At 46.9% G+C, this 26667-nt stretch overlaps 1 protein-coding gene across 1 annotated transcript; it reads left to right on the forward strand.

The window, feature by feature from the left end:
- The first annotated feature begins 459 nt into the window (after positions 1–459).
- Positions 460–24773, forward strand: s1pr2 (sphingosine-1-phosphate receptor 2). Its single transcript, XM_076266369.1, has 2 exons — positions 460–1067; positions 23297–24773. Exon 2 carries the CDS (start codon positions 23476–23478, stop codon positions 24580–24582), a length of 1107 nt encoding a protein of 368 aa, XP_076122484.1. The 5' UTR covers positions 460–1067; positions 23297–23475; the 3' UTR covers positions 24583–24773.
- Positions 24774–26667: the final 1894 nt, after the last annotated feature.

Consider the following 26667-nt stretch of genomic DNA (forward strand, 5'->3'; position numbering starts at 1 on the left):
TAGCCACAGATTAAGGCTTGGGCATGATGTAACATGTTGACAGCCCATTAATCTAAGGCATTCTACTCAAATGTAGCCTATTGCAGGCTGGGCCATTTTGTAAATATAGGTTAAATGGTAGCTTAGGTATAGGGCTGTATTAACAATTTATGGATATCTGATAAATAGGCCATTTCTACCATTGCCTATAAGATAAAAAAAAAAAAAAAGAATTCATGAAGGCACCCATGTAGCCTATCTTAGAGATGCTCCAAGTGTGTCAATTCGTTAAACAGCTGTGCCCCTACGTTGAAGAAACCCCCAAAGGGACCAGTTCGCTGCTTAGTCGGACAGCCCTGGGGGAGCTGAGTTGAGAGGCATGAGAAGTACAAGCCTCTGCACAGAGTGAGGGAGGAAGTGAGGAGGTGGAACAAAAAAAAAAATGAAGAAAAACATCTGGAGTTCATTTGTACCCTGGAGGGAGAGAGATCCTAGCTACAATAAAAGAGTGATTTTAAACCCTATCGCTGACCTAAGTTTACAGAAAATATAGAATGAATTTCGCGAGGCGCTTTTGCCCCATCACATCCATTGTAAAAAAGTAACTTTCATGAGTCAATAGTGGTGTGTGCGAAGTGTGTGGGACTTGTGTAGTCCTGCAGTCGCCCCATACTGCTCGCACCGCCCTGACGTCTCAGATAGCATGTGGAGCTCTGTTGTGGAGGACAATCAGACGGCCAGAGTAGAATTATCTCAACAAAAGAGAAAGTGCTCTGTGCCGCACATTATCTTAATGCCGGTGGAGGAAGACGCGTTCAGCCTTTTCCTCTGAATTGTGCTTGGATTTACAATAGGAAACTTGGTCCAGCTATAGATTCAACAATGGACATATCCCTCGCAGCTCGGAAAAAGTTTTGATTAACGTTACCTTGTGCGGACTGTTCACAGAACTTTACATTTTGGGTAACGCAACGTTAGCTCGCCCTTTACCTGGAAATAGCCTAACGTTACTGAGCCTGATGTGAGGATTTCAGTCAAGTTTTACAAGGCTAGCACGTTTCGTTTGACTATCTTGTATCGCACATGGGGTAAGTAAGCATCTCATAAAATTCGACTTAACGTTTGTCATTCTAATGAACTTTGTAGCACACATTGGCCTAACATTATATTAAAGTAAGTCTCCTTCACAAAAGTAACAAACTAATTTGACAAAGCTCAACATTAACGTTTGTTTCTAATCAGTGCTCATTAACGTTACACGTTGAAAGGTCAATATTAGCGCGTCGACTTGACTATCGGTAGCTAACATTAAAGGAAACCTGTTTGTGAATCGAATGTCTTATCACATTTTATTGTTTGTAAGTTATTGTATAGACGTGTTAAAGGCAATTCATGACATTCCCCGTGTACGTTAACTCACTAACGTTATTTGCACGCCTTCAATGAACGTTGCCTCAGAACGAGCCACAGAAGTCAGTAACTTAGCCTAGATAACCTTATCTCTGATGTGTATCGGTCAGCAGTGAATGCTTATTCCAGTGCCCTTATCATGATTTAACTAACACAGTTAGTTTAACAGTTACAATTCCCGTCGGTAACATGGACGAATTATTAGAATAAAAGTAAAGCGACAGATGGTTCGTAATCTGTAGGTACCTTAATGTGAACCATGTTCTAATCATTAACCTCCAAGCAGTCATCGCTGCCGGGGCTGAAAACATAACGTAGCTAGGCTAGTCACTAGTTTGTCATTTACCAACCGCACTGTGCAGCTTTGGTTTGTGCTTCGCGGGGTGCTGCGCTATGGTTTTTTGACCGTTGCAAGACCCCCCCCCCCCCCCGGTGTTGTAGAGACTCGCTCATCCGTCTCTGTAAAGGTCGCATTGTTCTTTAAGGATGTATTAATCAGACAAAAGACTATTATACTATCAGTGCTGTTGCCAGTATCTGTTCAGTGGTCAGGAAAACTGGCAATTCCATTGCGCGTGGATAAACTCTATGCACTAAACAGCGGTTTCTTGTTTTAATATAGAACTACCTGTCCTAATATAGGCTACATTGTTAAATTAATCATTAAATTAATATAATATCTTAATCTCCCAGTGCGACCTAAATAAACTGTGGTGGATTTATGTTGCTTTATGGTTTTAACTGTGGCTTTGCATTTTATGTAGTTGTGGACAGACTGATTAATGCAAAATGCTGAAATTTAGGTCACTCCTTTATGTGCAGTTCTTTCACCTCTGCTGCTACTTTTAATCTTGCTTGGCAGCAACATGTGCTACATTGTAAAGAAACAGATTTTGGGTCACTATGGTCTCCGCTCTCTCTTGACATACTTATCATCCTTCGAAACAATGAAAAGGATATTTAAGTCTGGGGAGGACAGCAATGACACAGCGGGCAGAATTAGTATGTCTGTGAGTGTGGAGTGGAGGTGGGTATTTAGGGGGGAGGTAGAGAGGTGTGTCTAGCAAATTGCACATGTTGTGGTTACGGGACTCAGATGCCCTAGAACAAGCAATATAGTAATAAAAGCTGTGTGCCCCGATTCCATCTCACCCATATATGTAGAAAATCATGGAGCCACTCCCTTTAGCTTAAAATAGTTATCCCTGCAGAAAGCACCTCGATAAAGAAAAAGCCAAGCAGGCCCTTCAGACAAAACAAAGAAAGCGCACAGTGGGGGGATGGCCGATTGCCACATAAAGACTACAAATGATGCAGCATGATAACATCAGTTTTCATGGGCGTGGAGAAGAAGAGAGGGCAAACACAAGCAGGACAGCAGGAATATCAGGTGTTGAATGAGACTGTTGGCAGGTTCACTGATGGCTGTGATGATGGCGAGAGGAGGAGAGAGAGGTGTCGCCTAGGCTTATTTGTTGTGTGTGTGTGTGTGTGTGTGTGTGTGTGTGTGTGTGTGTGTGTGTGTGTGTGTGTGTGAGAGTGAGTTAGTGTTTGGGGTGGGGGTTAAACAATGAGGTAGTGCTGATCGGTGGGGTGGTGTTGTGTTCTCTGGTAAACACAGTACTTTCCCATTCCACTGGGGAGCTGGGCTCTGCAGATAGGAACCTGATACGGGCGGCCTACTGTCTGGGGTCATGTGACCCGACGCTTCATTTAACCAGAACAAAACTCGCCACACCGCCACTGCCCACCGCTGCCAACTCTCTTCATGATTTTACACACTTCAGTCCCCAACCAGCTAGCCCAAACCCCAGCTGTGCAGGCAGGCGGAGACTACACTACCCAGAATGCACCGCTGGCCAATTAACCTTGAATTACCCTGTATTGATCATGACCTCATTATGAGGTGAGAATGGTTGAGTGAGTTATCATAACATTTATTGAATTGGCCTCTGGAGACCTGGCTGATTTAGATGGCAAAGCCTTTGATATGCAGGCAGTCACAGAACACACTACCCATGATGTAGTGTTAGCCAATTAACCATGTTGACCATGACCTCAGTGACAGTGGCTTTCACACACAACACAGAATGCAAGCCACCACATTTACATGCAGCAGCCTATTCTGTTGGTGTGGTGAGAATTTGACTGATGAACACAGCTCAATAGCCATCCTTAAGGCCTCCGTAGCGACTAAACCTACTGAGAAGTTGCCTTCCTCCCCCCGTTTAAAACCGGATGATTCCTCGAGGGGTCACATATGTAACTGGACACGTTTGAGAGGTGAGCTGTGAAGGGTGCATGGGAAGCCTCCCTAAGTAAACAAGCGAATAAATAAACAGATGTATAAGTAACGGAAGGATAAATAAATGTGTGATGTAGCCAGCGGTGGGAACTGGAAGTGTGGGATTTTTGGGGGCTGGGTCACGTGATTGGTGTGTGTGTGTGTGTGTGTGTATGTGTGTAGGGGGACTCGGGGTGGGACCATGTCAAGCAAGCTGGGCGGGGCAGATGCTTCGCAGAGTTGATGTGTGTTGTGTGTATGCCGCTGGGTTTCGGCTGCAGAGGAAGGCCTCCTGAGGCCAGCTTGTGAAACAGAGCTGATCCTATGGGAAGGCCGGATCTGGAGTGTTTGTTGCGTCCACCCCCCCTCCATTTTAGGCCACATAAAAGATTCACATGGAACAAAGAGGCCTGAGCATGGGGACTAACTGACTGCGCCGAATCGGATGCTGATGGGATTTGCAGAGTTAACTGGATGTAATGGGAGGCTAGTGATTCCCCCCCACCCCACCCGACGCACCCCATGTTCCCCACTCTCTCTCCTGCTCCACAAATCAATATGTGCCATTTCTGAGAGCGTATGGGCACTGGTTAACCACCCCCCCCCCCTTTTTGGCCTTCACAGAGATATTAATGGTGCCATGTGGTACCAGAGGCAACAGGACTGCAGGCTGTGATCCCTCTCCCTCCCCCTTTCTCTCTTTTTCCTCTCTCTCTCTTCCCCCCCTCTCTCTTCCTCTCTGTCTCTTGGCCTTACCACCACCCACCTCTCCTCCATGCCTGAAAAACACTTTCTCAGGGTGTGGCAGCTGGAGCTAAATAAACGCCTTCTGTTTGAGGAGCTGCTTGGAGAGCAAGTTCCAACTCAGAGCCTCCGACTTGCAGCTTGGCTGTCTCCAAGCCAAGAACGGGGAGTGTTCCAAAGCTGAGGGGTACAGTGCCAGTGTGCCACAGTGACTCGATTACGCGGGCGCGCGTGCGTGCGTGCGTGCGTGCGTGCGTGCGTGCGTGCGTGCGTGCGTGCGTGCGTGTGTGTGTGTGTGAGAGAGAGAGAGAGGGAGAGAAAGAGAGGGAGGGAGGGAGTGTGTGTGCGGGTGTGTACAGTTTATGAGAGGTTTCTATGCTCAGTATGTGCACACAAACAAACCTTGTCTGTTGAACACATGTATGGGGCAAATGTGCATGCTTTGGTAACAGATGCTAACTTCCATATAGCCTCAATATGCAGTCAGCAGAATACAGTCACACACACACACACACACACAGAACACACTACTCTATCTCAGGACAATTTCTCTCTTTCTCTCTCTCTGTATCTCTCTCTCTCTCTCAGGCTCTCTCTCTTTTTTTCTCTCTTTCTCTCTCTGTATCTCTTTCTCTCTCTCTTAGGCCCCCTCTCTCTGTCTCTCTCCCTCGCTCTCTCTGTCTCTTTCTCTCTCTCGCTCTCTCTCTCTCGCTCTCTCTCTGTATCTCTCTCTGTCTCTCTCAGGCTCTTTCTCTCTATCTACTGTATCTCTCTCACACTCTCTGACACACTGCTGGTGCTCCCCAGGCAAACTTTATAAATATTTAGCGAACTGACAGTTAGTGGTGGGGGGGGGGGGGGGGGGAGGAATGAGAGGATTAAAGTTGGCCATTTTAGGACACATGATTTAAGGCCTCCGTAGCCAGGCCAACTCAGATTGCTTTAAAAGGTACTGTTCCTGTGGTCCCTCGTCTCATCTGCTCCTCTGCGCTGCTCCCAGGTACAAATTTGAGTCAGTCTAGTAAGTGAGTGACCGAGAGAAGAGCCCTCATTTCTGGTGGCAGGACCTCGGCTCAGGTTCTCTGCCCCTGGCCACATGTAAAGAGGCACGGCAGCTCGACAGCAGGGATGTGGTCAGATGTAATGTTTTATGGTGATGTTCAAGAAAGAGAGAAAAAAACATATCTGTGAGTCATGTGAACTTGAGGCTAAGCTTGATTTTTTTCTCTGTGTTTTGCTCTCTTTCTCTCTCTCTTTTTCTCAGTTTCTGTCTTGAGGAATTGAAAATTCTTTCACGTAGCCAGATAAGACGTGTGGGTGTTTGATGACAAGTTTTTGTTGTAAGCCCGCCACGGATGTTTGGCCAGCGGAAATCTCGTCTTTGCATCTGAAATGAAATAGGAGGGTTTGAGAGTATTTCTGGGGGATTTGCGGTGCGGTGTGGCGCAGCACTGTGCGGCGTAGGGTGGGTTGGGGATGAAGGGGGGCCTTGGGAGGACGCCTGATGGGATCGGGATGTGTGCCGTGCTGTGTGCTGCGCCGTTAATCAAAGCAGTCGTGTTGTGGTCGGACTCCCCTGCTGTCTGCTCCGGTCAGCAGCCCGGAGCTGCACTCTCCGTGTCCCAGAGCAGGTAGAGACCGACATGTGGACATGTCCACCACAGCCACATTCCAACACTGCCCTCCATCACCACCCCTTCTTCTTCTTCTTCTTCTTATTCCTCCTCTCCTCTTCAACTCTGGATTGATATCCTGCCCTGGCTTTGTTTGTGCAGCTGGATGGGCCTTCCAAGTCACTTTGGACCCCTCCACCCCGCAGCCCCCAGTCCAATTCAGCGAGAGCCAGAGAAGCAGTAGTGATACTTGGTGGGGTTCAGGGAGTTGTATGTGTGTTGGAGGGTGGGGGGGTCTTGCAGTCCTGAGGAAGTGGAAGCTCAAGAGGGCTCTCTGAGCTGTGTCAAGCCTGATTAGCCACCACGGGCTCTCTCCTCTGATAAGTCCAGGGCCCTCATCCTCATGCTAATGCACATTCATGAATGTCTAAAGAGCCCAGTGCTAAGATGGAGATCCTGCTCAGGCTACTGCCGCTTAGCATGAAAATAGCCAGATGTCTGGGTGCTCCACCATCTCGGAGAAACTCAGTAGGGGATCAGCAAAGAAAAAGACAAAAGCCTCTTGCTTTGCTGATTGGAAGTGAATGTGATGGAGGTGGTGGTGGTGGGGAGGAGGAGGAGGGGGGGGGGGGGTTGTCTGGACATGTAGACTACTCTCGCACTCATTCACTGGCCAGAGATGAGAGGACTTTACTGGAAAGAAAAAATGCTTTTTGTCCTCCATGAAGGCAGGTCAACTGATTTCACAACGAATGCAATTAAAATTACCCCTTTTTGAAGCAGTTTATTGAGCGGGCCAAACAAGAAGGTCTCTGGCCATGCTGGTGTTTTAAAGTTTTATTTCTTTATTGTCTATTTAAAAGACATTACTCAATGTATCACTTCTAGAATAGAATCTAGTTTGATGGATATTTTTAACCTTTTTAAAAAATCATTCATTCCACTAAATGTAGTTATGCAATGAATGAATATATCATGGCTGGGATGTGAGGGTTGTTTGTTTGTTGTTTATGGCAAGCCCTGTAAATTTTAATGAGTTTAATACTTGTGAGAGACTTGTGACTGCTCAGCTCTCTAATGTATTAGCACTTAAACAGTAAACAGACCACTGAGGTGTCCCATGACAACTGATAAGCTACATGGAATAGACCCACTCACTCACACAAGCATGTGGCTGACTGCATAAGACAGGACACGCAGCCCATCCAGTGCCGCAACATACACACGATACACACACACACACACACACACACACACACACACACACACACACACACAGGCCCAACACAAAAACCCAACTACTAGTGTAAACAGTTCGACTAGTAATGTGATTTTGGGTAAATGTGATTATCTCTTTGCTTCCTTCCATTTCGTGGCAGACTGACTGTAAGTGCATCCTGTCTCTCGCTGAATCAAATCTCCTCTTCTGTACATCAGCTTGCCCCAAACACGGAGCACTCTGCACCACCTCACCCGCCCAAATGAAAAGAACCTCCCCAATGGAGTATTGATATTCCACTGACTCCTGTGTCTGGATTTACACAGGAGCTATAGTGTACCAAAGCAGAACGCAATGGATCTGTTTGGGTTTCCATGAGTAAATTGACAGGTCTCTCCATTTAAGCTCCTATCTGGTGGAAGCTACTGGGAAAGTGACTCCTATAGATCGGACTCTCTCCCTCTGTGTCTGTGTCTGTGTGTGTGTGTGTGTGGTACAGAGTACGACCGTCCTCTGTCTCAGGAGGATTTGATGTTCTCATGTGTCCAGGGAGGTCTGGGGAGAACGTTGGGAAGAGCTCCGTCGTCCCCACGAGGGAATGGGGAGCTGGAATTTATATATTTACGTATAGGGATGATCCCTCATATACTGTTCCTTCTCACTCAGTGCTGCTTCGCCTCAATCGACCGGATCAGGGGTCGTTACGTGCTGAGGCAGACCCATTAAGCGGCCTTAAAACACCAGTTCAGACATTTTAATCTAATTTTGTATAGGGCCCCATATTTCTCTGTTGCGTTTGACCGGCTGCCAAGGGGAACTCAATGGAGGAGTGTAAATAGTGTGCATATCCTGCATTTTTATGTGAGGAGATGGAAAAAGCAGCGGCGGCGGCAGACTTAAGAAGCACAGAGGCTTTATTGTCTAGATGCCTCTTTGCCTCCATTCTCTTCACGACAGAGCTATATGAAATAACACCAATTTCAGAGAGAATAAAAGCACTTCACACTTTCAGCTGGACGTCTTTGGGTCCAGACGGGCTTGCATATGGGTGATTTTGTGTGTGTGTGTCTGATTCTCTGTGTGTGTGTGTGTGTGTGTGTGTGTTTGTGTGTGTGTGTCTCTCTGTGTGTGTGTGTGATTGATTCTGTGCATGTGTATGTGTAAATGAGTAAGTGTGTGTGTGTGCGTGTGCGAGAATGAGATGGGGCTGCATGAGATTAGGTGTCTCTCTTTAAGCCTCTGAGGGATGAACGTGGGGATGGAGGCCATTATCCGCCCATCTCCACGGCTCCCCACTGCCTCCATAGCTTATTTCCTATTTCTCTCCGTCTTTTCTTGGGTGTCTGTTGGAGACTGAGCCTGAGGAGATCTGCTTATCAGGGGCACCATGCAATCAGCATGGCTTTGTGTACCTATATGGGCACCCTTATAGATAGTATACTTCTCCCTTGTCTTCTACCATTTTATTGTTCTTCTTTCTTTTTCTCTTCACCTTTTTTCTTGTTTTCCTTGTCTTTTTGTTCTTTGAGTTTTATCTTCCATTCCCATCTCCTATGGCTGTCCCATGTGGTTCATGTACACTCTGCACGGACATCACTGGGGATTTATGATCTTGACTATATGCTACTTTTCATACAGCCTCTTTTACACACACACACACACACACTGAGTGCACTTACAGTACAGTCACACATTCTATCTCTTTCACGCACACAGAAGCTCGCACACGCACACACACACACCGACACACACACACACAATCAAAAACTGAGTGCACACACACATATTCTATCTCTCTTTCTCACACTCACACTCACACACACACAGAAGCTCACACACACACACACACACACACACACACAAACAAAAACTAAGTGCACACACAGTCACATATTCTATCTCTCTTTCACACACACATAAACACACACACACACACACGTGGACACATAACCCCAAAGCAGGGGATCCTGTGATAAAGCAGCAGAGAGCGGGCGAGGGCAGGGGTGGGGTGCAGCTCAACTTGGCTCAGCTCCTGGTGAAACGGCGTGTTATTGGAGCTCAGCAGTCGGACAAAAGGGGATCACAACGTGCATTCAGAGATGGCGCACAGAGGATATCCCCCTCCTGTGTCGACGAGAGGCCAGCCTGGCGAGAGAGAGAGAGAGGGAGGAACAGAAAGAGAGTAGGAGAGAGGGAGCGGCACAGTGAGGACAAGAGAGAGAAGGAGCTCAAGGACGGCTGAAATCTGAGGTGGCCTCTAAACTCCTTATCCAGATCTAGATCTCTGTTAGCCTGGTTTGGTAGACAAGAGAGGCCGGATCTCCCTCAGTTCCTCCCTCACGCCTGCCTGCGTGTCAACACTAGCATTAGGCAGGCCGGCAGGCAAATCAGAGCTCCCTCACAAGCTCCTGTGAATCCAATACGACCTGCCAGTGAGATTTTTTTTACATCCAATTTTTTTCTTCTTATCTGAAACACCTTTTTAATTAATCTTTCTGTCTGTCTGTGTGAAGTTGCCAGGTTTCTTAAAAATCCCCCTTTTCCTCCTTCAGACTTCTGCATATGTCTGTGGTAACTTGAGGCGATGGATTGCCCCCTGGATTGGGCCCTTTATTACTGATCTTAATGGGCACTGTAAACTAATAGAGCAGAGCCTGTCAGGGCCTAATAAGGAGTAAGTTTAACCCTTAAAGGACCAGTATGTAGAAAATAATGAAAAATATACTGTAACCATTCCAAAAATGATCACCATATGTTGTCAGAGAGTAAGGAAACACAATGAATTGAAGTAATGGCTTATTTGACAACATTACTCTAACCTGTAAAACCCCGTAAAACCCATGAAAAAAAAGAATCTCTTGGAATGTTTTGAACGATTAATTCTAGAATAGCGTATTAATAATGGGCTAGCGCGTCCTCCTATTTGGGTTGCCAAATTAGCAAAGGCCAACTGTCAACAGCTGTCAGTTGTAGTCATGAACGCCTACGAGAGGCAGGCAAATCTCCAAAATTAAAACAAGAAACAAATTAATTGGACATCGGAGGAGCTTCCTGAGATGGTGAAGTCTTCGTCAAACGAAGAATATCAAGTCCGACGCAGAGCTGGCCATATTTCTCCACAACAGGTAGCCTAGGCTAGACTTCATCTGCATCGCTAACTTCAGTTAAATATGTTATGTTGGTTAGAGAGGTATTTTTTGTTTTCACTGTTTCACTGTGTAGCTGGGTCATGGTCATGGTTGGAGAAACGTTAAAGCAGCTGCAGGTCAACTAACGTTAGCTAAGTCTTCATTAGCCTACATCTGGCAACCCAGAAGAGGCTCGCGTCTGGTAGTCTTGAGAACGTTCACCAGTGTTTTGATTTTGGCCTACAGAACGTTCGGTAACAATCCTACAAATCGCACCTTAAAAGGTGTAGGTTTTTGAACATTCTAACATAAGATTCCATTCCGCAACAATTGAAGGTTCTACAATTCTAGGTGTGACGGTACTCCTTTAAGGGTTTAGGGACGGGTCCGAGAGCCTAAGGATGAGTCCTCCTTGAGTCCCTCAGCAGGCAGCAGAGGAAAGAATGTGTCAGAAGAACTTACAGTAGTATAAAGAGCAGTGCAGAACGTGTCATCTCAGAGTGCTCCAAAATTAATCCTGCCCGATGAGTTTTTAATCACCTCTTTGTGGCGTTTTGGCTTTGATCTGTGCGGTGAGTTTTACATGTCTGTGGGGAGGGGGTTTGGGGTTCGGGGTGGGGACAGTGAGAGGGGGCGAGTAGAGAGGGGAGATGTGGTCGCGTAAATACAAACGCAGGATGAAAGAGAATGAGGAAGAGGCCACACAAAATTAGAGAGAGAGAAGAGAAGAGAGAGAGGAGAGAGAGAAGAGAGAGAGAATAGAGAGAGAGAGAGAGAAAGAGAAAGAATAGAGAGAGAAGAGAGAGAGAATAGTTCAGGCTAATTAGAAACTGCATGCCTGGGGGTGGGGGCTGACAGGAACGCCGGGAGGGTGAATGTATTACAGTAGCTGCCAGAAACCAGACCCAGGAGCCCCCACCCACCTACCTGTCACCTTTCCGTTAGCTTTTGCCCCCACCCCCCATGGGGCAGATTGGGTGAGCCGTCGATCACTGGGGTAGGTGCTCCTCGAGGCTCTGCGTTGCCCCTGTTTTCATCATTATTAGCATTTTCTGGGACCTCTTTCTGTGAGAGCCCATCCCCCAGCCCCTCCCTCCCCCTCTCCTCCTCCCCCTCTCCTCCTCCTCCTCCACGTCCCCAGCTCTCCGAGCCACACCAGCTAACAAGCACAGCCGTGAAAAAGCCACGGAGGCGGCTGCTACCGAGACAGCCAGACGGTCACGCGGAGGGGACAGACGGCGTAGAGCACCACCGCTGAGACGGTCGGTCGGCCGGTTGGTCAACTTCACCACGGCGCACCGTGCAGCCACCACCACCACCACTGCCACCACACAACCAGCCTGCTCCTCACCAGTCTCCCCACTGCAACACCATCAGGGACTGGTTTGGGAAGTCAGGAGTGGAGCGGCTTACATTCTCTTAATTACAAGGAAGCAGAAATAAACACAAGCCCCCTCTGCCTTCTCTCCTCCCTCAAATGGGCCCGTGCCGAAATTATAATGAATTTCCAAATACCGTAAATTAGCGTAACGGAGGGCTGTACTTGGCTCCCTCCTCCAGTCCTGCAGAGCAGTGATTAAAGTCCCCGCTGAAATAACATTTCAGACGCTCAACGCCCCGCATATCACAGTCATGTTTCCATGTTTTTGTAAGATACAAATCTCATTTTTAAGTCTAAAATGCAGAATTTTTTTTTTTTTTTTGAAAGACGGAATTTCTAAAGTGCCTCATGACTGAGCTTTAGTCATAGCTCTTGCAGTTACAATTTCATCATCGCTTTTCTATGTACAAACATTTGGTATGAATTGGTGGAGTTTTTGTCATTTGTTCTGAAGGTGGTTGCGGCTTTTAATCACTTTACATCTTGTCCCTCTAATCGCTGCCACCTTACTCGTGGTGGTAAGGTTACTGCTGCGTTGGTGATGATGGAGGCACATTTACGCCACCTTTGAAGTTGACACCAGCAGCACGACTAAAGACAGAAGCACTCACCACAAAAACCATGCAACCAAGTTACTTTCAATTCACTATCGTCTGAACCTTTCAGCTTGACATAGGCACAAATTTCCACTTTTGTGAGCAGAATTTTCCCCATTTCTGCTTTCTCTCCCACTCTTGTGATTTTGCTTTAGTGTGATAGCCTATGCCAAATCTCTTTCTTAAATGGTGCAATATGCCGTTTACTTTGAGACAAAACAAAAATGATGTCATTCGGAAGGCATGATAAAAAAAACACAATGTTGCATAATTTTAAGTCTCCTGTTTCTCTTGCACTGGCATTTTAGATGGAAGTTTATACACTGGTAAAAATGACCTTTTCATTCTTCCCTTTGAGTAGGAAGATCAGACAAGAGAAGCTCAAGCTACAGTGTTTTTTTTGCTCAGAAGATGTTTCATTGGATGTCCCCAGTTCTGTTTCCATTCAGTCAGACAATAGAGAAATAGTGTGTGTGTGTGTGTGTGTGTAGGCAGGCAGTGCGAGGCAAAGATGGGCTTAATGTTTTACCCAATACACAGATGCTCAGCCACCAGCCACAGCAAAGATTGAGCTGTCAGATAAAACTGATAATGCATAAGCCAAGCCTGCGAGTCTTGCATGCATGCAGAAGGAGATGGTGTTACAGCTGTGTGTGTCAGCTGTGTGTGTGTTTGTGTGTGTGTGTGTGTGTGTTTGTATTTGTATTTGTATGTGTTTGTGCGTGGGGTTTGTGCATGTGTATGTTTTAATTGTGTGGTATGTGTGTTTCTGACTTTGCAGGTGGCTCCATGTGTACTTGTATGTGGGAGGTGGGGGTTTGTTGGAAGGTTGTCAGTAAGTGTGTTTTTGTACCATCTCGAACATCACTATCAGCTGTCCCCTGTCAGACCTGAGATAACCCCAGCGAGGGGGCAGGAGAGGGAGGGAGGGAGGGAGGGGGCCATCTGGTCGTCATGACACCCCTCATGGAGACAGTCTCCAGCAGACAGCCAGGACACCAGCATGATCTGTTGCAGGCCTAACCTCTGCATTTATTACCAGCAAGGCTCAGTGCTGCCACTCCTCAGCATTATAGCAGAAGGTGTATTTTAAAAAAAGAAAAAGAAGTAGGTTGTAGGAGTAGAAGTAGGTTGTTTCCAGAGCTGCATATAGCCATCACCATCAACAGCAACCCCCCTTGACTGTGAACCCAGGCACTACCAAACTAACCTTTGTTACCATGGCCACGTAAACATGAGCAGCATCACTTTAACACCTCTAACCACAAGTCAAACCATGGAAACCTATATCTCACGGCAAGCACGAGCAGCAGCCGGGGTAGCAGCAGGCCTCTCTCCAGCCTTCTGCTTCTCTGTGTGGCTGCTGGTGAGGCGACGCCTGGCACAGCGCTGCTGCCACACTCCCTCCAGTCGCCTCACTCAGGCCCTCTGGGATCCTGGCTGGGAGTGCCGCCGTCCCTCCACACTGAAGGTCGGAAACTAAGCTGGAAAAGCCAGCCGCCATCAGCTCTGAGAACGTCAATGATCCAGCGAGGGAGTTTCCTAGAATGGTTACGTAGTGTGCTGGCGCCGATCGAACACGCCGTGCATGTGTATGTGTGTGGGGAGCGGGTTGACCTGAGGGCGCTTCAGGGGCAAAGATGTGCGTGTGTGTGTTGTGTGTGTGTGTGTGTGTGCGTGTGCATGTGTGTGGGGAGCGGGTTGGCCTGAGGGCGCGCGCGCGCGTGTGTGCGTGTGTGTGTGTGTGTGTGTGTGTGTGTGTGTGTGTGTGTGAAAGAGGTGATTGACAAAAGTGACAGAAAAAAAGTGTTAAAGAGTCATGTGAGAAAGAGAATGCAGACAGGAGTGAAAGGCAAGGAGGAGGGACGGAGGGAGGGACCACGAAAGTGTGGTAGGAGGAAGAGTGACAGAGAGACAGGGCTGTGAACAGAGTGGAGTAATCGGTCATGCCCCATGTGATTAAGAGTGACGAGAGTGAGTGGGAGAGACACTTTGAGTCAGTGGGAGTGAGTGAAAACGAGAAATTGAAAGAGAACAAGAGATTGACTCAGTCTGATAGACTAAAAAGTAGAGTGGTAGAGACCGACTGAAGGAGAGAGTGATAGAGAGGGGGGGGGGTGAAGAGAGGAGAGCAGTTGGGAGGTGTTGTCCCCCTGAGCCCCAGTGGCAGGTCCAGCATTAGCAGCTCAGTGTGAAGCAGCTGGGGCAAACAGGACGAGCTGCAACCTGCCCGCTCTCCCCCTCCCTCCCTCCCTCCCTCTTTCTCTCTACCTCCTTCTGTTTCTCTCGCTCTCCCTCACCCTTCTATTCTTTCTTTCCCTACCTCCCTCTTTCTTTCGATCTCCCTCTCCCTTTTGTTTCCTTTCCCTTCTGCTCTATCTCCTTTTCTTCCCCTCCTCTCTTCTTCGTTCTCTCTCTCTTTCTCTCTCGGCCTCACCTTCCTTGTCCCCCTCCTTATCACTCTCCTGCCTAATGACTTGTCAGATTGAGGGTGAGTCGGTGTGAACATCTGCTGCTGACGATGCTGCTCCCGGCGTCGGGCCTAATGTTACACACACACACACACACACACACACACACACACACACACACGTTGCATACATATGCACACACACACACACACGCAGACATACATGTGCACACACACGCAGACAAGGACGCTACATGTTCCCATGAGACTCACAGCCACAGGAGCCTGGCGGTCTAGACTCTAGACAGTCATCTAGTGAGTGGATGTGCGAAACAGAGGATGTGAAAGCAAACTGTTGTTTGTGTGATCTGTGGCTTTCTCTCCTCTGCAAAACGAGTGTTAGAAGATCGTTCAGAGTAGAAAGAGATAGAGTTCACGATTGCCTTGTAGAGAAACCTTTATGGGTGAATGCCGCAAACAGAGAGGGTTGAAGCAGAGCTTCAAGGATCTTTCCTGTTAGGCCACAGCCCCACTCGAGTCAGGCCTGGCAGCCTGGTCGAATCCTTCTCGACTCCAGCTCCAACTTTAACTTCTTCCACAGCCCCAGACTCACTTCCTCTAAATGCTGTGAATTATAAATAATAAAGACTGAATTATGAAGACTAGACCTATACCAGGGCTGTACAGTGCTACATGTAACAAAAAAATCAGTTTGTGCTATGAATTTACCAGCGGTGACACTTTATTTACGCCTGGTGACGCCTTATTTACCAGCGGTGACGCCTTATTTACCAGCGGTGACCCCTTGTTTTCCAGAGTGTAGCCTAAAGATGAGGTGTTTGTAACAACATGCCAATGCTATACTAGATAAATAGATAGGTAGATACTTCATTCATCATTCATCCAGAGGGACATTTAACAGACATAACAGACGGAGATGCTGAAAAGCACATCGGCACCTGCACAATATTACGTGAAGAGGAGCACCAGAGCAGTCCACTAAGAAGTGGTGCTGTTGACGAATAAATGTTACAGCGCTGTCGTATTCTCACGTCTGGTCTCGAAAGTGAGAGAAGTCGAAGCTGCTCTCTGAGACACGGTTTCTGTGGCGCCCACGCAGAAGTATGCTTCTCCTTCCTATTTGGTGCCTTTCTTACAGTCGCTTTTCTAATCTCTGCTGTGGTTGAGGTTTTAGCTAACCTCCTGCAGAGAGCGAGATGGACAGAGAGAAAGAGAGAGAGAGAAAGAGACTAGTAAGAGGGGCACATTCCCACTATGGAGAGGGGTGTTTGGGGGGTTGCTGGGGCTTAGGGGCATGAGAGGGAGCACTTACTGGCCCGTGCTAACACCCATTAAGCCAGAAATGGCTCAGAGGGCACCCAATCAGAGATAAAAGCAGCCGCAGAGGGCATCTCCTAGTACCCCACACCCCCTCTCACGCCCATCACACAGATCTAAAAGCCGGAAAGTGGAAGGGTATCCATCCATGGGAGTGGGGGGAGGAAGGTCACATTGGAAGGAGCGCTGGAGTGTGTGTGTGTGTGTGTGTGTGTGTGTGTGTGTGTGTGTGTGTGTGTGTGTGTGTGTGTGGAGTGGTTATCACGTCAATACTGCAGATGGAGTTAATGTAAATGTAGACAGCCTGAAAATAGATGGCCTGTAGAACATTACATGACGCATGTGTGGATCATGACAGAAACAGACAGGCAAAAGAGACCATTGAGAGAGAGAGAAAAGCAGTTCTCTCACCAACACTAGGCTAATAACTGGTGGTTAAACAAGATTGTAATTCGTAATTGAAGTGTCACAAATTAACATTTTATATAGCAAGACAGGATGTACATTTTGTTTTGTGTGTGGATGTGTTTATGGTTTGTTATGTGTGTTTTAAGAGTTTTTTTTTTTTTTTTGTGTGGATGTGTGTGTGTTGTGTATCGTGTGTGGGCATGTGGGTTTCAGTGTGAGGGTTTTGTGTGTACTGTTGGTGTGTGTTGTGGTTGAGTGGGTGTTGAGGAAATGCAAATAGCTTGTATGTTAGGAGTTGAAAGTGTAGGTTTGTGTGTGTGTGTGAGAAATCTGTTTGTGTGTATGAAATCTGTAGGTGTATGTGTGTGTGTGACATGTAGGTGTGTGTGAAATCTGTAGGTGTGTGTGGAACCCAGAGGATGTGGAACCCAGGGGAAAGTAGATATGGCCTGCAGACTTGTGTCCTGCGCCAGGTAACAGGTGTTGAGTGGAGCCCTGGTTGTCAGGCTGGCCCTGAGGAGCGCTAATTGGGGCTTATCAGGTGTTGTCGGGAAATACAAACAACACCTGGGGTCTTTGTGCTGCTGTCAGTCACGGAAAAGGTGGAAATGGACGGTGTCTGATGTAGGGGAGTGGGGGTTACAGTGTAGGGGAGTGGGGGTTACAGTGTCACTTGTTTAACCCGGGCCCAGATGAAGATATGTTTTAAAAATTAAATAAAATTTTTTTTAAGAATTATTAAGGCTTAATTTTTTTATCTGAAGATCCAGTACCATCCACAGTAACACCACCTCATACACACCAACACCAGCCAGGCCACCTTCTTCACATTACCACCATCAACGATTTCATCTCCTCCACACTACAAGACCAATACTTCATCCATAACAACGTTCTTTCCTCCTACACATCCAAAACGCCCTCCTACACATCCATACTGCACCACCTCATACACAACCACAGCAACAGCATACACACAATTTTTGGAAAGAGTGAAAAGGACGAAACTCAGAGCAGAGAAGAAAAAACAAGAACTGAGTGTTTCAGCACCCAAACTGAATGCATTGCATCATATAGAGTGGCACCAATAATAGCAGTTGACTGATACAAAACAACATGTGCATCTCAGGCGACTTCCTTCCAGTTGCACAAATAACAAGCCGTTCAGACCAGATCCCTAGATTTACTTTGTCATCAGGAATAATCATCTTATCTGCAAGATAAGATGCAGAGCATCAAGATGTAAAGCAAGTCATATATCTATCTCAAGCAGCTTGGCTTTGTGAAATGTGCTTGCATGAGCAAAAAAAAAAAAAAAAAAGCATTGCACAGAGTTGTTGTAGTTCTATATTGCAAAACACCCGAGCTTGTCTGATGTGATTTCCTGCTGTAGCAATGACACCTGTTGAATCCCCTTGCTGTGCTGTCTTTAGTTTTTATTCACCACTTCAGTCTGCTTGCTCTACCTCTCTTTCTTGTTTCATGCTTCCTCCCCATCTGTCTAGCTTCCTCTCGTCTCTCTCTCTCTCTCTCTCTCTCTCTCTCTCTCTCTCTCTCTCAATCTGATCTTGTCTCACTCTCTCTCTGATCTCGTCTCTCTTTCTCTCTCTCTCTCTCTCTCACCTCTCTTTAGCTCTTTGGTCTCTTTGGTGGGCTTTGAGGTCTGAACAGGATGTTGGTTCTGTCAGCACGGTCACTTCCTTTGGCCTTAAAATAGGCTGGCAGCACGCTCTGCATGTGGAACAATACAGCCCGACGTGTTTTCCCTTCCCGGCCGACCCGCAACCACCAGCTCCTCGTTCACACTTCTTAATCTCACTCTGTTATCTCAACACACATCCAGTGCTGCGGCGTGTGAGTGTGTGTGTACGTTTGTGAGCGTGTGTGTGAATGTGAGTGTGAGTGTGTGTGTATGTGTATTGAGTCTACAAGCAGACAAAAGCAGTTCCTTAACCACAGATACAAGCTATAGCAACTGCAAGGATGATAAGACAGGAAGCTTTTCTTTCTTTAGCGTTTTCTTGCTTTTTGCTTTCTCATGTTAGACACGTCAGAACTCATCCGGGCAATTGGCTACATGGTTGATGTTAGCTTGGGGGGGAAAAAAACTGTCTCCTGAACAGAAGTACACATTCAACGTCACTGTCTAGCTATGCTCGTGTTTGGATGCTGTGTGTGTGTGTGTGTGTGTGTGTGTGTGTGTGTCCAGAGGAGCAGGAATGCGTCGAGATGGCTTTCCATGCAAAACCAGCCCGTCAAGTTTCACGCGCTGTCAAATCCCCCGATGAAAGACGGCGAGGTCTCCGTGGTGACGGCGGGCCTCCGAGTGGCCTTACACAAACAAATTAGGAGCGCCTGACTCTAATGAATGTGGTGCGAAGTGGAACTGTGAGAACCTGAAAGAATGAGTTAGCGCACACGCATGCGGATCTGAAACAGGAGTCACATCACCATGGGAATGGTCGCTCTCGACTTAATCCTGGAGCCTCCGCAACCACAACAACGTGACAGACGTGTGCATAGCATCGACCATGCCACTCGATAAGAATACCTTATCGCAGTGTTTCTCAAGCTTTTTCAGACAATAAAAAAGAAACGCACGGACCACCTAGCTAAAAAAAAAAAAAGACTTACTTCAATAGTATATTAGCCTACACTATAGGCCTACTCACTGAACCACCTTGCTTATTGTCTTTGCACTTTGCTTATTGTGTCAGAGAATTCATATGATTTAAACTGGCATATCTTATAGTATTGTAGAACTGTTTGGATTTACATACAAGTTGGTTTAATATTGCAAACAACTCATCTATATTATATTTTACCACGTCTGTTCCCGGATCACTTGGAATAGCTTGCGGACCACACTTTGAGAAACACTTCCTTATCGTAATGACGGATTGTATCCAAACTCTACACATACTCATAACCTCTGCCGTCCATACTGACTCATTTCAGTCACACTGACTCTTCTTGATTCAGTCGCTAGACGTGTCACCTTGCTCTTTGGCGCCTTGGTCGTTTCTTATGTTTCCCTTCAAAGGCCTACACATCAGACAGGGAAAAAAACCGTGAGGTTTCTTTAGCAATTTCCTGCATCTGTTGAAATCTATACTCTTTCTGTCTTTGTCAATCACAAATTGGCAGAAGTTGGTTTCTCTGTACAAACAAAGCCAAAATCTGTGATTGTTTGTGCATTGCCTGCAGCAGAAGCCGTGTATAAAGCTCTCTGTGTGGTTCTCTTTTGCATCAGCTTTGCAAGGCAATGAACGCCTGTTGCACCCTACTCTACCTGCATACAATATGGCACGGGTAGTCTTACAGTGGTGGTTAAACGCTGCCTTTGTCTCAGTTAATGATGCGGTTTCGACAGATTAACGTGTGATCAGGTAGCCCCTCACACTCTCTCTATCTATCTATCTCTCTCTCTCTCTATCTATCTATCTATCTCTCTCTCTCTTTTTCTCACTGTACTGTGTGTGACAGGACTGAGGTTGATGCAGGTTGAAGGGCAGCGCTTGGTTGTGAAGAGGCCATTGTTCTTTGTCCCCATGTGAGGAAACAGTCTGCAGCTTGTTATTGGCACAAGAGAAGCAGCTGTGTCTAGGACCTGTCAGTGTGTGCAACTGCATGTCTTTGTAAAGTGTGTGTGTGTGTGTGTGTTTGTGTGAGTGTGTGTGGTACAGGGTGTTTGAAGAGGTGTATTTTTAGTGATTTGTTGATTTGTGTGTAGTTTGTGAAGAGGTGTGTGTGTGTGTGTGTGTGTGTGTGTATGCGACAGAGAGAGAGAGAGAGACAGAGAGTGTGTGTGTGTGCGTCATGCAGATGTCTGAGATTCCTGCCTTTGTCTCCAGATGCCATTCCACATGGGTGCGCTCTCTCGGCTGTCTCTCGGACGGCGCGGGATTTGTCCAATGTTGTCAGGAGCTTTTCACAGCTTTGCGGGCCGAGACCTGGCGTGTTTGGATGACAGAGCAGAACGGGCAGGGGGTGATGAATAGGCGAGTGGGAGGAGAGGAGAGAGTGGAGATGGATGGGCGTGATCAGTGAAGCTCAGCTACCCTTGAGTTTCACTACCATAGACATTTAGGCCAACGGCTATGTGCTATCCAATTCTGCCAGTGCATGAGGACCTTTGTGAATAGTGGGAGTCCTATGTGCTGAAATACTGTCGTGTCTTAAAACTCGCCACTGCGGAGTCTGGTCTGAAAAGTGGACATGATTGACAACATTGTTTTAGGCCACAGGTTCTCAAACTTTTTTATGTTCTTTTATACTTTTTTAAATCCGAAATAATAAGGAATGTGAGGAGGTTGCTATTAACTTTAAAGACTACATCTACAATTAAAACTATTTACAGCCTATGACGCAAATTGAATAGCCATGTCCGGTATATGGATGTCTGCTTTAGTAACTAGATTTTAATCGCAATTGCAAAAAAGCTGATTCATGCCCCTTGCATTTTGCAACTGTGAGGTCCATGGCAGGCGCCCCACAGAAATGTTTCATGATGTCCACGCTGTCCACTCTGCGAGGTGTTCGCCTCCCAGTTTCAGAGCTATTCTAAATGCAAAATTGTACAGAGGGCCGTGACTGTGGTAGTTAACAAACTAAATCCTAATAGAAAACTGTTAACTTTACTGGCTAAATGGTATAAGTTAGGCCTATTACACAACATAAATTGTGCTGGCGACCCAAATAAAATCTCCTCTGCGTCGTGACCCAGTCTTTGGGAACCAATCTGGCCTAGCCTATGCACTGGATTCTGTCAGATTTGAACAAACTTAAACAGCTACTGAACTTTGAACAAACTTGGCTTATTATGGGACTTCCTACTGAATCTATGACTGATTTCAGTGCTGAATTCACTTGGCATATGGAGTGTGTTTACTTGGCAAGTGTATCTGCAAAATGACCATTAGTGCGCTAAGTCTGGCCACAGTATCAGTGTCTTTCTCAGCAGAAATTTTCTCAGTTCATATAGTCTGATGAGACAACAGCAGCTTTTGATTTCCTGTGTTTCTTTTTTGTCTGGCTGTAATGAAGAGGTCAGGAAATGAGTAACCGGTTCATTATCGAGAGACCTTGAGTTAAGAGTGGGAGCTAAGAGTCCGGGAAAAAAAGACAATGCCTAACCCACCCCCACCACCACCACCACCACCACCGCGCACACACACACACACCAAAGTGGAGTTCCTTCAGCTGATGGAGAAAAGGGAAGATACCGGGAAACCTCAGAGAAACATGTTGACATACAGTTAAGGACTTAGTGTAACCACATGCAGAGAGAGTGGTTAGTGATTCCTTAAAGGTACAGTCCTCAAACCTGGAGAAAGATTGTTTATATTTGATGAAATGTACCCTTTTCTTTAGAGCTCTGGAAGCAACATGGTAGATGGACTAGAGTAGTAGTGGTGGTGGTGGTGGTGGTAGTAGTGGTGATGGTGGTAGTAATAGTAGTAGTAGTAGTGGTGGTAGTAGTGGTGGTGGTGGTAGTAATAGTAGTAGTGGTGGTAGTGGTAGTAGTGGTGATGGTGGTAGTAGTAGTAGTGGTAATAGTAGTGGTGGTAGTAATAGTAGTGGTGATGGTGGTGGTAGTAGAAGTAGTGTAGTAATTGAGGACCTATAATTTTGAAGGCCATTTTACTCGTGGTATTTAGTAGAATTTTTGTGTAATTCAGCATAGTTTGATAAGAACCGTTACGTTTGAAAGATCACTAGTCTTTATAGTTGTTTTTGTAGAAGAGGGTTTTGTTTGTCACTGTGTGAAAACTGGCACTGACAAGGCTTAACTTTACAACTAGGCCATGAAAAGCTAATTTTGGTTACATTCTAAAGATGATGATGATGGGACATGGCTGGAAATTGTCAGTGGGCTGGGGTCGTGTTCGTCGCATCCTAGAGTTTTGTATTTTCTATTGTTTTCAATTACAGTCTAGTTTTCTCATCTGCTGTCTCTAAAAAAGCCACTGAATGTGTGAGTGTGGGGATGTGAAATAGGAACCAGTCACACACTCACACTCACACACAATACTGGATGTCCAGCCTTGCACAAATCTCAATAGATTATCACGGACGTGTGTGAATAAAGTCTGGGATTGCTCGGTGAATTCCAGACAGCTCTCTGGTAAAACACTCTTACTCAACACTGGCCCTGACGAGGCCTATGAGAACAGAGCAGCCTCCTACTCCCCTGTCAGTCCAGCAGGGAGTTAAATGTGGCCTTGACTCATCAGAGACAAGAGTCTGCAGGGAGAAACATGCAAGTCCTCATGCTGAGTGAGTGGGAAATGATGCATTTCCTGCAAACGGATGTTTAAAGGTTATGTGTTAGGTGCTCTTGTCTTTTTTTGAACTGTGTCACTCCAGTTTCTCACCTGCACGTACACACTGCATGAACATTTGCGTTGAGCAGACATGCATTCTGTACAGTTCAAACAATGACAAACGTTTGTGGTGAACATGTTTTCTCTGAACAGTTGAGTTTAAACGATTTGGTGTTAAGATTCCATTGTAACGGTAATTGCATTGTTGCCTTTGCAAAGCTCACGTCCAGCTCCGCTGAATGTTCGCGGAGAACTACCTCCTCAGACTGTTTGCGAGTGTTTGCAAACGTTCGCCAAAAACTCAAGGCAAACAGTAACTTGTTTGTAAACGTTCGCCTATGTCTGCGAATTTGAATGCACATCAGATGTTTGCATTTATTGTGACTAACTACAGTGGAGCGCAGGGAATACGTTTTCATTGTAGTCCTCACCCGTGTCCTCTTTTGTCTTTTACCTACAGGTGACCCGCTAGAGCTTTCTGGGCCTTTGAAGACGTGCCGCTGGGAGAGACCTCCTCCCGTGTCCTTTCGTCCATTGTGCCCCCACCCCCACCAACACCACCCTCGCGCTTCACCCAAGCCGGGGTGAAAGCATGACCACTGGCTCCGAGGCGTCCTTCCAGAACCAGGCCGCGTGTAAATGACTAGTGCAGGACACGCCAACGTGGTCTGCCACGCCGTCGCCATGAGGGGCAAGTATTCGCAGTACTACAACAAGACCCTGATCCAGGTGCACTACCTGGTGGCCAAGCACATGAACCAGAGCGAGCTGGATGAGCGCATGCGGAAGAAGGACAGCCTCAACTCGCTCAGCATCTTCTTCGTGGTCATCTGCAGCATCATCATCCTGGAGAACCTGCTGGTGCTCGTGGCCGTCTTCCGCAACAAGAAGTTCCACTCAGCCATGTTCTTCTTCATCGGCAACCTGGCCTTCTCCGACCTGCTGGCCGGCTCGGCGTACATCGCCAACATCTGCCTGTCGGGCCCGCGGACATTCGAACTGGTGCCCGTGCAGTGGTTCATCCGCGAGGGCACGGCTTTCATCGCGCTGGCCGCCTCGGTCTTCAGCCTGTTGGCCATCGCCATCGAGCGATACATTGCCATCACCAAGGTCAAGGTGTACGGCTCCAACAAGACGTGCCGCATGTTCCTGCTCATCTCCGCCTGCTGGGTCACGTCCATCCTGCTGGGCGGCCTGCCCATCATCGGCTGGAACTGCATCAACGACCTGGAAGAGTGCTCGGCCGTGCTGCCGCTCAACTCCAAGCGTTACATCCTCTTTGTGGTGGCCATCTTCAGCATCATCCTGCTCTCCATCGTCATCCTCTACGTGCGCATCTACCTGATAGTGCGCCACAGCCACCAGGAGACGGCCGCCAACTCGCAGGCGTACTCGCTGCTCAAGACGGTCACCATCGTGCTGGGCGTCTTCATCGTCTGCTGGCTGCCTGCCTTCACCGTCCTCCTGCTGGACACGTCCTGCCCCATGAAATCGTGCCCCATCCTGCAGAAGGCCGACATCTTTTTCGGCTTCGCCACGCTCAACTCGGCGCTTAACCCAGTCATCTACACGCTGCGGAGCAAGGACATGCGTAAGGAGTTCCTGCGCGTGCTGTGCTGCTGGGGCCTGCTGCGGTCCACTGACCACTGTGTGCCGCTCAAGAGCTCCAGCTCGCTGGACCACTGCACCAACAAACATGAACACCAGAGCATGCCCATCATGCAGGAGTGCACCACCTGCGTCTGACTCTGCCCTTTCGTGCCCCCAATGAGGCCTGACTTGGGTGTGTGTGTGTTAGTATGTGTGTGTTAGAGTGTGTGCGTGTGTGAGTGAGTGAGAGTCATTTTGTGTGTGTGTGTGAATGTGTGTAAGCATGAGTCAGTATAAGAGTTCTGATCAAGACTGAGGGTTCATGGAGGAAGGGGAGGGGGGCTCAATGAGATGAGGGGACTCCAGGGATTGGGTGGGTAAGCGGGTGGTAGTGGGGGGGTGTGGGGGGGGGGGGGGGTTAATATGAAAGGCCGTCCAGAACCTGGACCATGATATAATGAGCCTCCCCACAAAGCTGGGCATGAAGACTTCGCCTTCACAACAGTTACACCTGTGGTGTGAGTTCACCACCAGTCTATGGGTTCGCTGTTTGTACATGATGTGTGGTAGGATCATAACATTAGTCATCCCTGGAGCAAAGTCCAAGTTCCATTATGGACTTGCTGAAGGCTATACCTGCTTGTGTTTTCTCACCCAACTTTACAGATCATTCATTGTCTCCTGAAGTGACATTCTTTGCCTGAGGAGTTGTGAACAAATGTAAGCCAACTCTTACATTAATGCTTTATTATTATTATTATTATTATTATTATTATTATTATTATTTGTTTTTCATAGCCAAAAAATTAAAAATGTGGTGAGACACCAAGCATCGCAAAGCCAAATGTCTCCACATTGCAAGGCAATGATAAACACAAAGCTTCAAAAGTATTGCACTTTGTAGACTTGCAAGTGTGGTAATTTTCCCCTGGTGACTGTCAACAAGTCATCCTCCTTAGAACTGTAGTTGCAGAAGTGTGTGTGTGTAAGCAGATGAGTGAAAGATTCTGAGAAAGCAGATGGGCTCAGCTCAACACATGTGAGACCAGACCTTCACGAATACCCTCAGACAACATGGCTATATATTCACTTATATACAAGTGCATAGTTCTAATTTACTACCCAATACAAAAGTACTCTGCTTCCATGTATTGCATGAATTTCTAACCTTTGTAATAAAAAAAAAACTAACTTGTATGACATTACAATTACAATTTCAGCCTTAACGCTTGTCTCTCTCCTCTGCCCTCTTGCGCTCTGTCCTTCTGTATGTCTCTCTCTCTCTCTCTCTCTCGCTCTCTTTTACTGTGTTCCTTCTCATCCAAACGTTTCCTGAGAGGAAGTAAGTACATTTCCTCGAGTGAGCTGGCACTGATAAATTTCACTTAATGACAGCTGTCCAGCTCTCCGACCACTGGACTGTTGCCTTGACAATGTTGTAGCGTCGCAGCGGCAGCGCGTGCCTCCTTTAGTTGTTGTTGTTGTTGTTGTTGTTGTTGTTGTTGTGCCATCTCGGTAAGCGGAGTTGAATGTAAGCATGAAGTGTTTAGAGCAGTTCTGCTCTACCCATTGACAGTATTACAGATCGCTGATCCTGTTAAATTGTGTAAGTCTGACATTGAAATCCATAGAATGGGTTTTAGCGCTCAAACACGCGCGCGCACACACACACACACACACACACACACACACACTGTGTCTTAAAAGTCATTATAGTATGCTACAATCAAACTAGTGTCCATTTCAAAATGATGAACTACACACACCGAGAGAACATAGGAGGAGCTGAAGATGAGGTTATAGACATCTTCCCTTGTGAAGGTTCCTACTCCCACCCCATCCTACCCCACTGCCTTAAATCCGGTGTCAAATCCAGCATGTCCTCTGAAAAGGCCCTCAACTTCCTGTAGACGCAGGAAGTCCTGTGCTTCCGAGGGCAGTTCCTGTTGTTCAGGATGACTGACCTCATCCCTCGCTCCCTTGAAACATACAATAGACAGTGTAAACACAAAACCACTGAACGTATGGTGTGAGGACTCACCATTTTATACAAACTTAAAGCAAAAAAAAATGTCAGTATGTCAGTCAGGACCAGAGAAAGCACTTTGGCAGCTCCCCTGAAAGCCTGTCTTCTGCGCTGTTCTATGTTTATTTTTATTTTTTAAAATGAAGACTTCTTTTAAGTCAACAAATTCACACCCATCTGTCTCAAACTTCATTCAATGAAAAACGTTGCCTAAC

Source organism: Alosa pseudoharengus, unplaced genomic scaffold, assembly GCF_046254945.1.
Source record: "Alosa pseudoharengus isolate Yale_2024_CS ecotype anadromous, Long Island Sound unplaced genomic scaffold, YU_APseudo_1.1 YU_APseudo_1.1_scf_4, whole genome shotgun sequence".
Taxonomy (NCBI): domain Eukaryota; kingdom Metazoa; phylum Chordata; class Actinopteri; order Clupeiformes; family Clupeidae; genus Alosa; species Alosa pseudoharengus.